Source organism: Eublepharis macularius, chromosome 14, assembly GCF_028583425.1.
Source record: "Eublepharis macularius isolate TG4126 chromosome 14, MPM_Emac_v1.0, whole genome shotgun sequence".
Lineage (NCBI taxonomy): Eukaryota > Metazoa > Chordata > Lepidosauria > Squamata > Eublepharidae > Eublepharis > Eublepharis macularius.
In genome coordinates, this window is record NC_072803.1 from 5,279,347 (window position 1) to 5,295,728 (window position 16,382).

General features: G+C 44.9%; 1 protein-coding gene across 1 annotated transcript; it reads right to left on the bottom strand.

Annotated features, from left to right (window-relative positions):
* Window positions 1–200: 200 nt before the first annotated feature.
* On the bottom strand, window positions 201–16,217 carry HOATZ (HOATZ cilia and flagella associated protein). Its single transcript, XM_054998061.1, has 6 exons — window positions 15,851–16,217; window positions 14,389–14,427; window positions 13,442–13,518; window positions 6,429–6,488; window positions 5,231–5,280; window positions 201–533 (listed from the first exon to the last, which is right to left on the bottom strand). The coding sequence occupies exons 1-6, from the start codon at window positions 16,113–16,115 to the stop codon at window positions 473–475; spliced, it is 552 nt and encodes a 183-aa protein (XP_054854036.1). The 5' UTR covers window positions 16,116–16,217; the 3' UTR covers window positions 201–472.
* Window positions 16,218–16,382: the final 165 nt, after the last annotated feature.

The window sequence follows — 16,382 nt, forward strand, 5'->3', positions numbered from 1 at the left end:
CCCCACAACAACCCTATGAGGTAGGTTAGGTGGAGGGTTTGCAACTGGCCTAAGCTTCAGTGGCAGAGTGCAGATTTGAACCTGGGTCTCCCAGATCATTCTCAGCACTCTAACCAAATGCGCCCTGTTCACCTGCCTCTGGGCTTTCCTCTGGGGGTGTGGTCTTTTCACAAAATAACACCACGTTTCAATATGCATAATGAAGATTTGTATTTCAAAATCAGTTTCATTCTCTTTTAACATTTCTTACTGTATCTTGTTTGACTCCAGGGACCAAGAAATCTGTCAGCTGAATCAAAGATTCCATTAGCTTCGGCTGCAGCACGCTCGACTCTGGCTGTCTAGGGCAAGAGTTCGGCGGGGAAGTCACAAGGCCTGCATGCCTTCAGAGCCAAAGTGTAACATGACAAGGGATTCTGAAGGGAAGGGACAAATGCTTCTCTCTTTAAGATGCTCGCTTGGATGCTATTGTTCAAATTAATGCTTTGACACTTTCTTGATCTTCCACATCAGATTCCGATACCTTTAACTTGCTGAAAAACAAGAGAAAACACATTCAAGATACCAATTCAGTGGCTGTAAATGCTGGTTTAATTAATCCTGCTGATTTCAGTGCAATCAACTTAGAAACACATTGTGCATAAATATTAAAGTTTAATACTGAGCGTTCAAAGTGATTAGCGAATACTTTATCCCAGCGATCCCTGAAAAAGCCCTGCGAATGGCCCAGTGATATTATCCCAGTACTCCAGATGAGGCCTGAGGCCAAGAGATGGGCGCTAATCCAGCAACTGCTCGTTCCCTTGGCCAATGTATTCTTGTGCAATTCCCGTGCATTTCATTAGAGCATGTGCAGGACACTTAAGATTGTATTCCGTTTTACAACATTGTTCTGCGTTTCTTGCATGCTCCACTTTGTGATTGTAAGCTGAAACGCAATACATGAATTGTAGTCCTTGGAAACACATAGAGGAGGAGAGAGGGTACAGGGGAGGCAAGAGCCACCATACAATGAAAGGCACTATGGGGAGCAGGTGTGGTGGGGAGTCATACTGCAGAAATACCATGGATTTCACCTAAGTCTTGAATGCATAATTCTGTGTGCCAAACTACACGTTCAGGATTTTATTAAGTTTGGGTTTTTAACCCAACTCAGGTTCCCAGCAGTCGCACAACATCTGCAGGGAATAACTTTTAAAAAATAAAAGAGAGCCCAAACAGGTTCAGAATGCCATTGGAGGGGAACAAGAGTTTCTGCCCCCTGAAGTTGTTTTCCCACAAGGAAACAGTGCCAATGAGTTATTTCCCCATTTTGTTGCTCCACGTGCATAGAATACTCAATATGGAGCAGCAAAAATGGGAAATAACGCGCCCCCCCCCCCCCAGCACGGCTTCCACGAGGGAAAGCTCGGGGTAGGGGAGGCAAGAACTCTTCCTCCCTCAGTGGGGTGTTCTCAGCCCATCTGGGCTCTCCTTTATTTTAAAGACATTTCTCGTTGCTGCAGACCCAACTTGATGAAAACCTGAATGGGTAGTTTGGCCCTGTAACTTAGGGTAATACTGGATGTGACTGCAGGAGATACACTATTTAAAAAAAACGCTTAACGCAGCCATGAAAAATAGCCCTCTGAATAGTGGAGGTGGGGAGGGGGCAGGATTCTATAAAGACTTCCACAGGAGAATAATTAGGAATTGCTCCAGAGATTCAGGGTAACAGAATGTTGTATGTGTTGGAATATATGTTGCAAGGTCTGACATTCAGTCATTATGGGGTTAATGTGTTTACCTAGTGTTTCTATTGTTTGTGTTGACCTGGAAGAAAACCTGGCACAGAGCCAATAGTCTTTATCCATTGCAAAGCCGGGAAACTGAGATGTGTTTGTAAACTCTTATTGGTCAATAGGTCAGGTGACTTCCTTCCCAAAAGGACAAACGAACAAGAATCTCCATTGTTCATGCTTTTTAAGTTTGTACTCCATAGTGTCGAGATGTAGCTTATAGAGTTTCTTATTTTGTAGGAACCCTGTGTACCTTTTTCCTTTAGAAGTATACTGTTTTTAAAAGCAAACAGGCACCTGACTATTGATTCAAGATCCACTGCAACTCTGATTTTAAACTATTTTAACCCATTTTTTTCCAACAGCATGGATTCGAAGGATTCAGAATATAGACAGTTCACTGGTCATGCAAGATGGACCGGAAAAGCAAGGGAACTTCTGCAAAAATGGGTCCAAGTGACCAGCGCTGAACAAGAGCACCAGTCGGCCCCAATCCACATTGTCAGAAAGCTCTTTGTTCTGATGGCCGTAAGCTTACCCCTGTGTGGATGCACTCTGTTTTCCTTGCTGTTGGGTTTGAGCACCATGGAGATGAAGGCCTTTTTCATGAGTAGAGCAGGGAAGGGGAAGAGTTGAGCAGGAAATGAACTCCGTCTTTGCTATATTTAGTCAGAGGATGCAGCTAAGCGCTGCTGGGGCATGACCAGTGAGACACACAGAACAGACAAAAGAGGATGGAGCCACTGGCACGCGGATCATAAATAGCATTTTGATGGAAGACGACATCCAATTCCTCCGTGGCACGCAAGGCACTAGAGATTTTTTAAAAAAATGAAAGCTGGGGATTCAGAGATCTTGATGTGCAGATTGTTATAATGATATTCAATTGCTGATTTAAAAAAAAACAGGAAAAGCCCCTATGGTGGGGCAAGGCAGGGTGGCTGCCATCAGGAGACTGAGGCAGGGAAGCTACTCGATCCCACCCCAGTATAATTCCCAAAATATAAAAAGGATGTACCACCAGAGTTCTCTTTTTATTCTGGGGCCAAGTGCTGGCTATACTCTTCTTTGCCTGCATGCTGAACATACTGACAAACATCTCACAGTGTATCGCCAGCTCACCCCCGTCACTGCTGCCACCCTCGGAAATTACTGCTCTGCTAAGGAACAGACCTCTCTCCAGCTAATTTTAAGTATGTTGGGGAAGCAGGGAAAAAACCCACTTCACAATAGCATCAAACAAGACTCGAGCTAAATAACCTGCATGGAAAATGTCACTATCACAGTGCTTCAAAGCAGGAAACCACAAAGGCGGGAGACATGCACCCGTTCTACTGTGAAACGCTGTAATGGATCGGGTCACCCATGTGTAAGACTTGAAGCAAGTTTGTAGAAGCCTACAAGATTCCATATGCTAACAGAGAGCAGAAGGTATGCCAACATTTTAAAAACAGCTTTTAATAATCTAACAAGCTAGGTCAGAATTCTGCTTCCCCGTGGGTCATAAGTTGTCATGCCTGAGAAAAATGCTGTCAATTAACACATTAAAAAAGAAGAAATTGCTGAGTTAAGGATTGTAAGATGCTAGATCAGCTTTTCCAAGGACGGAGTTTTTCAAATATGGCTACCGAACTCTCATGGCTTTATTCTTTACCCCCATTGCTCAATTTAAGGCCTGTTGGCAGACGTTATAATGTGTGTTATAGTCGCTTCCAACTTACGGTGACTTATAAAGCTAACTGCTGATAGCCTGTGTGCCCATTTTATCACGTTTGAAGCACTGGAAGAAATAATGAAAGCGTTTCATTTGGTACAGCAATGCTTACTCTCCTCTCACTCTTCAAAACATTAGATGTTTTTGCTGAAAGATCAGGATTAGACACTTCAAGCTGTGTTTTGCGTTCTAGGGAAAACTATTCACAGGAGGGACACAAATGCCTCTGCTGCTGTTGAAGGCCGACGCCGCTTTGTTTTGTTAGTGTCTGAAATCAACAGCTATGTGACCTTCAACTTGTGTCTCTGCTCAGCCTGCAGATTAGAATCTCCTCTGCTCCCTGTCCAATACAGACCAAGGCAGGATGTTTTTACAGATGCCCCAGTGCAAAAAAAAGGAATGACGAGTGCATCACTTGGGAGGCTGCAATTGACAGCCAGACAGGAAGCTTCTCTGCAAGCACAAGTCAGATTGAAGGCCCCCTCTGACCCGTGGTAGCTGGCAGCAAGCCACAGGCAACAGCCAGCCCCCCGCCCCCCTTCACACAGAAAGTGAAACAATGAGCTGGATTTTTGCAGTTATTAACACGGGGACTGCAGTTGAAGAATGTGTCACTCGAGAGCCATGTGGTTCTTTGACATGCCACCTGTGGCTCTTCTGGGTACCAGTCCCCAACATGCCACGCTTCAAGAAAGTGGGTACGGCTGTTGCCCAGTGGGGGTTGAGGTTGGTTGGTGGTTCCCTCTTAGCAGGGAGAGAGTTTCAAACCACCCTCTTTCTTGCAACATTAAAGTTTAATTTGAAGGGTACTTGTAACACATGGAAGCATTTGTTTTTTAATATCCAGCCAAATAAAGAGTTCTGGAGAACCTGAAAGCTTGCACGCTGTTTTGTGTTATAAGTCTGATTTGCAAATCCTTCCGCTCACTCCAGATACACGAGGACTAGCTATGGCTTCGCACTTGTAGGGGGAGACCACCCTATAGGCTCATAGGTACTCTGGGAATTAAAATGGTTATAATTATACATTTAGTATTAACACTTATATAACAACTGTGCTTATATACCCTGTTCTAGACAGATTAGTGCCCCACTCAGAGCAGTGAACAAGTTAGTGTTATTATTATCTCCACAATGCAGCTGACGAGCTGGGGCTGAGAGGAGTGGCTTACCCAAGGCCACCTACTGAGCTCATGGCAGTAGTGGGATTCGAGCCAGTAGAGTGCTGATTCGCAGCCGAACCACTTAACCACTGTGCTACGTGTGTGTGTGTACGTGTTACAAAGGGGGTACAGTAGTCATGCGGCTCTTCAGGTTGATGGTAATTGCAAATGTGGCTCTCCATGAGCTGTGGAGTGAGTAACACTGGTCTATCTTCTTTAATCTTGTACAGTCCCATCAGAAGTTTCTATTATTCTCTTCCAAAGAAGGAAGAAGACCATCTGAGAAGCTCTTCACACATTACAGAGTAGAAGGCGCTTCATGCAAATGCTTTGAATGCCTGCCTGCTTCATCTGCAACATATGAAGTTGCCCTAAACACATCAACAGATACAGATGTTCCAAACCAAAACCTCTGGCTGTTCCATCTTTAGCTTCCAGTAGTATGGAACACGCCACAGTGACCTGGAGGCAAGGAAATGCTGGGAAGATTCCATGTGTTCAAAACGATAAGAATGATGCGCTTACGCGAGGGCTGAAACAAGGAATAAAGCTACTAGTGTGGTGAAATCCATTACCTTTCTTCCATTTTTATCTTTGGTTTATGTGGACGAGAAACTGCTTCTTTCTGAGAAAGAAAGGAATAGGTTGCTTTAGACAGAGCCCTTATTCACTCACTGCCACGTCTCATCCCAGTATCTGCAGCTTCCAGACTGGCCTCCTTTGCCATATCCTACCAGTGCTAACCATTTTACCTGTTGCATTTAAAATACTAGGTAAACACCTACTGGTAGTCCCTGGCCCCAGGGAGGCTCGGCTGGCCTCGACCAGGGCCAGGACATTTTCTGTCCTGGCCCCAACCTGCTGGGAATCTCTGTCGGAAGACACTCGGGCCTGCCAAGATCTTGTATCTTTTCGGTGGGCCTGTAAGACGGAGATGTTCCGCCAGGCATATGGTTGAGGCCAGCACTGGATCCATTTAATTAGCCTCCCTGCTGGTCTCCTGCCACTGGGGGGAAGCATATGGTCCACCTACGTCCCTATGCTTGAGGAGTTAAGAGTTTCACCAACCCACACCTCCACCCTTTTCTTCCCTTGTGTATGATGGGCAGGGACGGGGGGAAGGGTGCACCACCTGGAATGCTGAAATCCATGTTGGTAATGAGATATATTTTATTGGTTTTATTTATTGTAATTTATTTATTATTGTAACCCGCCCTGAGCCTCCTTGCGGGGAGGGCAGGCTAAAAATCTAATCAATCAATCAATCACTACACTATCGCTTCTCTACAAATGTATTCAAGACACTTGACAACAGTAGTCTTTAAAGAACAAATTTGAAACAGGACAGAAGGTAGTGATAAAAACAAAGCAGAAGGCGAAATAAGATTTTGTGAATAAAAATGAAAAAGAAAAACCCACTCACCTACAATTTACAGCATAACTAAACAAACACCCAAAGACTGATGAGTGGGACCATCTTCACCTGGCACCAGAAACGTAGTAGGGAAGGTACCAGGTGGACTGCCGTAACTGGGGTGCCATGACAGGTGTAGCCACCTGCCTAACTTCTGCACATAGCAAATGGGCCTCAGGTGATAATCTCAGCTGATGGGCCAGTTTATATTGGAGAAAATGGTACTCTGGTTCGTGAGTATGTATGCAACTCCAGCTAGTTATCGTGATGTATTCCATAACTTGGCCCCCGCCCCCTGCTCCACCCAGATGTCCCTCAAGACAGAGATGCATTAGGAAAACAGAAATACTCCATCTCACCATGATCCTCTCTTCCCTTTGTTTCTTCAGTAAAGCTATGATTTCGTCTCTCCGCTTCGCCTGTAAGGGAACAACAAGCAATAGAGAAGTGCAGGGGAAACCATCAGGGACCCTTTCACACGAGCTTATTCCATCCCACAGTGTGGCAATGAAGCTGTTTTGATGTGATTCTGTTCAGCTCACAACCTGTGTGTTAGTATTTAAGCAAAGTGATTGTGGGTGACCCCTCCCCCAATTCCACCACTCACTCAAACTCAACAGTCCACCACCTAAGGAGTACTGGGTGTAGCAGCTAAGACAACAAGCTATACATAATCCACAGTTCTCATATCCCCACTGCTAAGGAGTCACAAGCTGGCCTCAGTCAAGTCTTTCTGCTTCAGAACTCGACCACACAGTGCGGTTGTAAAGATTACCAAATAATGCACGTGAAATGTTTTAAACACACAAACATACTCTATTTATTTAAAGTATTTATAAGCCCTCTTTTCTTTTGCGCATTAGAGCATCAGTGAAACTGAAAACCAGCCCTGCAAGCAACCCCATCCTAAGACACAGCACAAAGAAAGCAGGATTGGCTGGCTGCAAAGTTTCTCTGTAGGGCCAGAAGAATGATGGTTCCTCTGGACAAAATGGAATCGAGATTTCTCCCAGAGTGCCATGGCTGTACTTCTTGGGATTCACACTGGTGCAACAGCCCTCCCAATACGGTTTCATAAGCAGAAAAGGCTACACTGAGCCAGAATTTTGCCTTTTTTGTTCTGGGAGTTACTTGGAAAGAATAGCTTGGAAAACTCTCAAGTGCAAGAAAAAGGGAAATGAATTCATTCTTGTGATGCTATGTCAGCAAATCGAGTTTTATAAACGTTCAACCAGTAACAGAATGTGTTCTTACGCATAACAAGATGTTTACGAGGAATTTAGTGCATTTCTCTTCTACTCCTTCTCTTTCATGTGTTACTCAAGGCTTGTAATACACAATATTTGTGTATGTATATGTGTGTGTGTATATATATATATATATGTATGTGTGTGTGTGTGTGTGTATATGTATATATATATGTGTGTGTGTATATAATCTCTTATGTACATTTCTTATGTACACAGAGCCATGTACGCAGAGCCATGTGGAAAGGTGGGTGTTGCAATACATCCCTGTCACAACAGCACTGCTAGGTAGGTTTGCTTAATATGTGATTCTATAGAATGATTTTCTAGTTGAAATGAACCAGACCTGCAGATGACTGTATGAGGTGCAAAGCGGCATCAAGTTGATCTCATCTCTGTTGCAGAATTATTTAACAAAATAACACAACAATGGCGTATCCAGTGAACAGAGCCTCTTCTCCCACTAATTTGATTTCCATGAGATAGCTTTAATGGATAGTGCGGGATTAAATCCATTATATGGTTATTAATTGCAGTAAGGAGGCATGCTGGCTTGCAAGAAACAGCTGCAAACCTCAGCAATTTCGAGCCCCTCCTAAAGACATCTTGAAGCTGGCTCCTTTCCCAGGCTCTAGACATAAAGCTTTTCGTTTTCAATAAAAGGGGGAGAAATCTAAATTTTTACTAAACTTAGGGAAATGCTTTCTAATTATAGGTTAGAATTAGTACAACATCTGAGTTTTACTTGATTTAGCTAGAGTATCCCACTTCCTTCCCTCCTGTTAATCAGCTTAACGATAAATGAATGCAGCAGGGCATGAGGATTCCAAAGTTGCTCAGTCCTACAGTGTGCTTCAGGAGTTAATTAGCAAAGAGAAAATGAGGTATTTCTCCACCAAGATATATATGATATGTATATGGGGTCAATTTCCCGTTATATCAGCTGCAGCGCCATAAACAATACAGCCCTGGTGAGACTACAACTGACATCAGTGGTGCTTCTGGAGCAGACACGGAGCGTTGCTTCCTCCATCCTTCTGCAATTCTGCCATCCATCTCTTCCTGAGATGCTCTGCCAGATTGGTCCCCCATTTTGTATAATCCCCGTAAATCAGGGTGGGCATTTTTTCAACCTGAGGGCTACATCTGGTTCTCTGCTCACTTTTGAGAGCTCCAATTCAATGTCAGCTCTCCCTGTTGCTAGGACCACTGGTACGCATCTCAGAGTCCTCGAAAGTGAGCACAGACCCAAGATGTGACCTTCTCACCCACTCTTCCGCTCTTAATGGCCCTCCAGCTGTTTAACAATCAGGAGCATTGGCCTGCTACCCAGCACTGCTGTCCAGAAGGCCAATATTACCGCCCCCCCCAAGTCGTTAAAACAGCTTGAGGACCAAATGAAAAGCTTTTGTGGGCTGCACTGTGTCCATGCATACTCAGGCAGTCATTTGCATACTCTACTACAAATGACGGCCCTTGACGGCCACGGGGTAGACTTGGAACTTCCAGTGGCTTTTCCTATCAAGTGCTATTTTGCTCCTTTACAAAGAACCCGATCCAGCAGCTACAAATGCATCTTTGTTTTCAGAGAACCATATTTATGCAAAATATATTCTAACCAGATGCCTATTATTATTATTTTTATTAAATTTATAGTCTGCTCTTCCCACAAGCGGGCTCAGAGAGGATAACATCCCATGTCATAGATGACAATAAAATCACACTTAAAAGAAAGCATAAAATTCAGTGAACATAGAATTCTCGGCAGCAGTCCATATTGCATCAGTCCGGCCAAAATACCCCATGAGATGGGAACTGGCAGACACTCTCAAGCGTGTCAGTGGAAAGCCGAGGTGAGGTTTCAACCGGAATTCCATCAGATTTTGTGTTGACTTGAACATCCCAGCTTGAAGAAATTATCTTTTGGATTTGACAGCTAGACTTGAACATCACAGTCCTCTGCATGTTTATTTGGAAATAAGGGCCAAATTGTACATTTTGTAAGAAGGCTGTGATTGCATTTCCTGAGGAAAGCCAGTGCGGTGTAGTTAGTGCTAGCCTAGGGCTCACTGAGTGGCTTTAGGTCAGTCTCTCTCTCTCTCTCTCTCTCTCTCGGCTTAACCTGCCTCATAAAGCTGATGTGAAGATAAAAGGGAGGGGAGAACTGTTTATACTGCTCTGAGCTCTGTGGAGGACGGGGGCGATAAAAATTTAAAATATTAGAAAGCAGCAGACCACCTCTAATTTGGATAGCAGCCACGGCACTAGGGTCCGGGAAGCTGTTTCTCCAGTAAAATCAATACTTCAGCTCATGCTAGCCCCAATGGGAGGCGGGGGAGGCCAAGAATCTGGATAATACGGCCAGGGATTGACTTTTATCAACATGGACCCAAATGGTGTCTTTCTTGAATTATTTTTGTGAAACGTTTCATGTAATGAAAAGACCTGACGGAATTGACGGACGCATCCAAGTTTTTGCTTTTTTGCCTTGTAAGTGGCCATCACGTAATTTTTATTCTGAGTTGTTTGCCTTTAAAGGACTGACAGAGGATCTTTCAGAATGATGGGCAGTGGCAGTCTGGCAGTGGGTGGGTGTTTTAACCATTGCGAGCCACCTTAGGGAATAGCCTGCCTGAAGAAGTCAGGAAGGCTCCCACTCACCTGGCTTTCCACAAACAATGCAAAACTGAATTGTTCAGGAAGGTTTTTGTACATGGGTAGGAGGAGTGTACTTTAAGGAAATGGTTCAGAGAGATTCTTTGGCAAAGGGACAGGGACTGTAGACTATACTACTGCGTACTGTTTGTTACTGTAAGTTCTACTAGGTAATTTACACATCGTTTAACACATCCTGTTAAATTGCTTGTGCTTGATCAGCATTGCTTTTGCTCTGTATCAGATTTCTGCTTCTTTTCAAATTTTACACAATCCATTCCAAACCTTATTGAATTGTTTACTGGCTGTCTCAGCTGTAGATCATATTGACTTGCATGATTTAACCAGCCTTGAGTTTCTGAGAGAAAGGCAGACTATAAATAATGTAAATAAATAAATAAATGTACTGTGCAGTTTGCCTCTAAATTCCGCTGAGTTCAATGGGATTTTCTGATACAAACGTTTACAATTGCATCTTTAACTCAACTGAGAATTGGGAAAAGCTTGCCCACAGTCTCACGTCCAAACAAAACGTTTTCAAGAACTACATGCAAGGGACAGCAATTCCACATTCTCATGTTATTGCTTTCTTGGGGTTTTAAATATAATGCCTCAGCTAGGCCTGAATGTTTATATGAACAGAACCTGTGCTTATACCATAGGAGAAGACTTCATGCAAGAGCAGAGACGGGGTGGAAAGAAGCGGGGGCGGGGGGCATGAACGGAGCTTCCTCAGAATCTCAGCTCTTATTTAAAAAGAGAAATGGAGAAAAAAGAAGCAAGTTTCCAGCCATTAAGTTTTCAAAAATATGCTTGGAAGTGCAAGGCAAATGTTTGCATGGAGATCAGAAATCAGAGATGACTTATTTATGTTTCCAGTAGCTGCAAACTGGTCTTCTATGTCTTTGCGCTTCCCACAACGAGGTAAAGGTAGTCCCCTGTGCAAGCACCGAGTCCTTACCGACCCATGGGAAGACGCACAGTGTTTTCTTGGCAGACTTTCCAACCTCGGTAGGATGGAAGGCTGAGTCAACCTTGAACCGGCTACCTAAACCCTATCTAAGCAAAGAGAGTAACGCAGATGTAGTGGATGTTACTACATGAAGGTGCCAATTGGTTTATGACAAATATTGTTTTGAATGGAAGTTTTGACTGTGTACTCTTTGAGAAAGATGGAATTTGAAACGGGATTAAATATGATCTAGACAACCCATCAGAGGACGATAATCAACATTCTGGAACTTGTCACAGCCACTTGGAGCGGTCTCTGTTGAAGTAAATACTTCTTGGACTCTTTTCCTATTTGGATACATAGTGCATATGACCTGTGTATATTACACTGAATGGTTTTGTAGTGCTAAGTTTGCATTTGCACTTTATAAGGGGTGTGCAATAACATATACATTTAATAGCACTTTAGCACTAGCCCTTTATGTGTTGTATTTATTGAATGTTTCAGGGTCTGTTGTCTTGTAGCACTGGTATAAATTATAGATACAGAGGAGTTAGCCGTGTTAGTCTGTAGTAGCAAAATCAAAAAGAGTCCAGTAGCACCTTTAAGACTAACCAACTTTATTGTAGCATAAGCTTTCGAGAATCACAGTTCTCTTCGTCAGATGCATGGAGGGCAAGAAGAAACTGGTCAGATATATAGGTGGAGAGGGGAGGGCAGAGTAGATGCAAACAGTAGCTTCTGATACAGAGATCAGTTTGCTTCTGTTAAGGAAGTCAGTTACTTCTGATAATGAGATAACCATTCATAGTCTCTATTCAATCCCAGCTTGACTGAGTCAAATTTACATATGAATTCCAATTCAGCAGCTTCCCGCTGGATTTTGTTCTTGAAAGGTTTCTGTTGAACTACAGTGACCTTTAAGTCCTTGATGGAATGTCCTGGTAGACTGAAATGTTCTCCCACTGGTAGCTTCCATATCAGAAGCTACTGTTTGCATCTACTCCGCCCTCCCCTCTCCACCTATATATCTGACCAGTTTCTTCTTAAAGCTTATGCTACGATAAAGTTGGTTAGTCTTAAAGGTGCTACTGGACTCTTTTTGATTGTATAAATTATCACTCCAATTGTGGGTTTGAGTACCTGAAAGACCATTTTTGTATACTGAAAAGTTCTACTGTGAATTTAAAATGTTTTGTGAATTGTGATTAAAATACTCTATATATGCACTCTAACAGGCTGATTAGTAAGTTTACACAGGATATTTTGTCTTTGGGCTACTTGAACCCGGCTTCTGCCAGGATCCAACTCAGGTTGTGACCAGAGCTTAGGCTGCAGTAATGCTGCTTACCACTCTGTGCCACGGGGCTCGTACGACAGAGGCGGAATAGCAAAGAATCCAAAACAGCAACATTCGTATTGCTAGGCAGCGGCAGTCTTGTCTAGCACAGTACATTTCTGGAGAATAAGCCACCTCTGAAGAATACAGAAGTTGCCCCAACCTCAATCTATCTGATACAGCAATTAAAGCATTTGCTTCCTTATAATTCAGTACACCACCGAGGCAGAAATGTCAAAGTACTTGCTCTCTTCAAATTAATGTTCCTAAAGTCCAGAATCTCCTCCTCTCGCTCAGATTTACAATGCAATTTAATTATCTCCATTCCCTTCCTGAAACAGATAATCAGACAGAAAACCTTCTAGAGCAGGGATGCTAAAAAGCAGGATGCATTTCAGGGCTTGGAATGATTGCTCTCTACAAGGGAATGAAACTCTCTACAATATAAAAAAGTCTGCTTCTTTCTTATGTATGTCGATGTCCCTAAATTCACATCATCTTCAAGAAAAGTTTTGCCATAGTAAGAATGATCAAAAACTAGCACTGTTAACAGAAGATGTCTTAATTCTTCTTTACCCAATTTCTCCCCGAAATTCAACAATCCATTTCTTTCCCTCTTTTTTAGGAATTTGGAGTCTCTTTTTAATCAAGATTTGGGTCCAGTAACACCTTAGAGACCAACTAGGTTTGAGCTTTCAAGAGTCAAACTCCCTTCATCAAACTCATACTCTGGAAATCTAGTTGGTCTCTCACATGCTACTGGACCTAAATGTTACTCTTCTACTACAGACCAACAGGGCTACCCACCTGAAACAGTTTTGAATCAATTCCTTTTTGTTAAAAATATATCCAAAGAGAAGAGGGGCAGGAAAGGAGGTTCTACAAAATTTCACGCTATAGATGCTCAAAGGCAGGCAGTATCTTCCCAAACCTTCCTGTCTTCTGGCTAGAGCACTACCCTATGACATGTAGCATAAAACAATTGCAAGGACTGAAGTTACAGAAGGGTGCATGGATTTCTGTCAGAGAGAGTGAAATCCCTCTTTGCAAACAGAAAAAAAAGAATTAAAAGGAATCAATGGCTATATCTAAAGACTGGATTTCAGAAAAAGAAAATCCCCTCCCCTAACGCGATGAAAAACTCATCATATTTTCATTGGGGCACCCAGCAAATCACACCTTCTGAAGGTACAACGCTTTTTCATCGTCCACTGTCTCAGGTTCAGGATCTCCCTGGGTTTCTGCTTCTACCTTTCCTTAAGGAAAGAAAAACAAAAATGCAGTAAGAGAAACTATTTTATTAAATAATTCAAAAATACTTGGGAATAATTCAAAAATATTGAAGTTATTTTACTACATAAAATCAGTGATGGTTCAAAAGCTAGGCAAAAGACAGGGCAAGCAACGAACTTAAAGGAAGAACTGTCTTGGCTTGTGCAAGCAGCAGCGGGAAGAAAGTGACAAAAGGAAGTGCATCAGACATCAGGCGGGAGATGCTATTTTTGACTGTCTGTTGTTGTTAAAATTCCCTGCAAGAAGAAAACTGGCAAATCAGGGAGAGAGCTTCTAGCTCTGCCCTTTCCTTTTGGAAAGTTTTCTACTTGCCGGGAACTGGTTTTGACATAATGGTAAGCCCCCTGCTCACCTGTAGCCTGAAACAGTAGTCTATTCTACTATTGCAAGGACAGATGAGGCTTTATAGTGGAACTCAATAGTACTAGGGAACAATGAGGAAAAGGAACCACTCATACAGGAACGTCAAGGCACCACTGATTTGTCTTCAACTTTCATTGCGGCAGGGCTTTTTTTCAGCGGGAACGTGGTGGAACAGTTCCGGAACCTCTTGAAAATGGTCACATGGCTGGTGGCCCCGCCCCCTGATCTCCAGACAGAGGGGAGCTTAGATTGCCGTCCGTACTACTGAGCGGCCTGGAGGGCAATCTCAACTCCCCTCTGCCTGGAGATCAGGGGGCAGGGCCACCAGCCATGTGACATTTTCTCCAAGGGCAACCCACTGAGTTCCACCACCTCTTTTCCCAGAAAAAAAGCCCTGCATTGCGGTAAATATTCACCAGGGGCTAAAAATCTCCATCAATATTTTTACTAAAACAAAGCCAGATACTTACTGCTAGTTGCTGATGGCTGAGCAAGAGGACTACTTTTCTCTACAAAGAAAAAGAAGAAAGAAAATCTTAGGAACTTAAAGACGTTCAAGTCCTCCCTATTTCAAATTCTCACCCTCGTTGTTTCACCAGAACTGACCGTTACCCATGTCTAAGTTCACAAACACAGAGCCAGTGTCCCACTAATATCCAGGAATCCCTACAGGGTGAACTTCCTTTCCAGCCAGAATTCACCTCTTGATTTCCATACAAGAAATATGAAACGTGTGCATGTGTTTGTAACCCAAGAAAATAAAGCCGTCCAAGAAAAAAGGACACGCTAGGGGGTGCAGATCCCTTCCAGTTTAACTAAGGACTTCTCAACAGGACTCCAGATGATGAGTGGAAATTGGGGGTTCCCAGCTTGCTGGGGCGGGGGGGGGGGGTCCAGGGGCTGCTCACTACCTCCAGACACATCTGAACAGAATAGTTGACACACACAAGATGGGGACATGGGAAAGGGCAGAGCGAGAGAAGGGTGGCTCCTCAAAGGTTATGAGGCAAAACAAGAAGGCACCTCCTGCCCCGCCCAGAGGTTTACTAAAGGGAGATAGGATCAGAGCTGACATGGGAAAGGGAGAACATGAGTCTCACGAGATTTGGCGCACCCCCCACCACTGAACCAAGGCCCCCAGATCATTCTCCATCTGCCTAAGCCTCTCCCTCAGACTCAGCTGCAACGTGGGAGCAATACTCCTGCTAGGGTCACCAGCTTCCAGGTGGGGGCTGAAGATCTCCAGAAATTACAACTGATCCGCAGGCCGTAAGAGTTCAGGTCCCCTGGAGAAAAAGCCTGCTTTACAGGGTGAGCTCTACATTACATCCTGTTGAGGTCCCTCCCCAAGCCCCACCTCTCCAGGCTCCACTCCCAAATCTTCAGGAATTTCCCAGCCTGGAGCTGGCAACCCTATGTCCTGCCCTTCAAGGTATGGTTGTCATTGGCGTAACTGAGAATAACGATTGCAAAGCTATGCTCACTACCAAAAAGAGTTCATATTTCTACAGGCACCTGGAAATGCTACGATGCGGAAGCCCTTTCCAACCTAAGGCTTGCCATGAGAGGAGGACCTAGCAGGCCAAGGTTACCCCACAGGCTGGGGAAAGGCATTCTGCACTTGCTCAGGGACCACCCATTAATAAATCTTTTGTGCCAGAGATGAGAAGGAGGTGCTCTGCTGGCATGGGGAAAAGGCCCTCTGCGCTGGCTCAGGGGCACTGCCTCCCCCCTATTAATAGGTCCTTGTGCCAGAGGTGAGAAGGGGGTGCTCTGCTGGCATGGGAAAGTGGCCCTCTGCACTCGCTCAGGGGCACTGTCTGCCCCCTATTACTAGGTCCTTGTGCCAGAGACGGGAAGGGCTTGCTCCGCAGGCAATGGAAAGAGGCCCTCTGCACTCGCTCAGGGGCCCGCCGCCGCCTGCGTCCTCACGGGTGTCCAGGTGGGAGCGGCGGGCGGCGAGGAGGCTGGAGGACTCCTTCTTGGGGCCGGCCAGGCTGCCGCCGCCCGACATCCTGCGCGGCCCCAGGCGGGACTCGAGCGGCGGCTGGAGGGTGACGGAGTTCCAGAAGGACTTGGCCAGCGCCACGTCCCGCTCGCTGGAGCCCGCGAAGACCAGCGTCGCCCCGGCGGGGGGCGGCCCGACATGGCTCTCGCTGGGCGGCGGCGGCGAAGGCACGGGAGGCCCAGGCTCCATGGCGGCCGCTTCGGGCCTAGCGACGCCGCGCCGTCGCCATGGAGACCGTCCCGCCCGGTCTAGGCCCAGGCCGAAGCGGGAGTCTGAGGCGGGCTCTGGAGCTCCTCGATGACGGTTGAAGGGCTGCCGCGGAGAAGGGACGGGATTCAGAGCCCTTCCCCGCCCTGTCTTCCAGGGTTGCCACCCCCAGGTGGGGGCTGGAGATCTCCCGGAATTACAGCTAATCTCCAGTCCATAGAGGCCAATTCCCCTGGAGAACATGTAGAA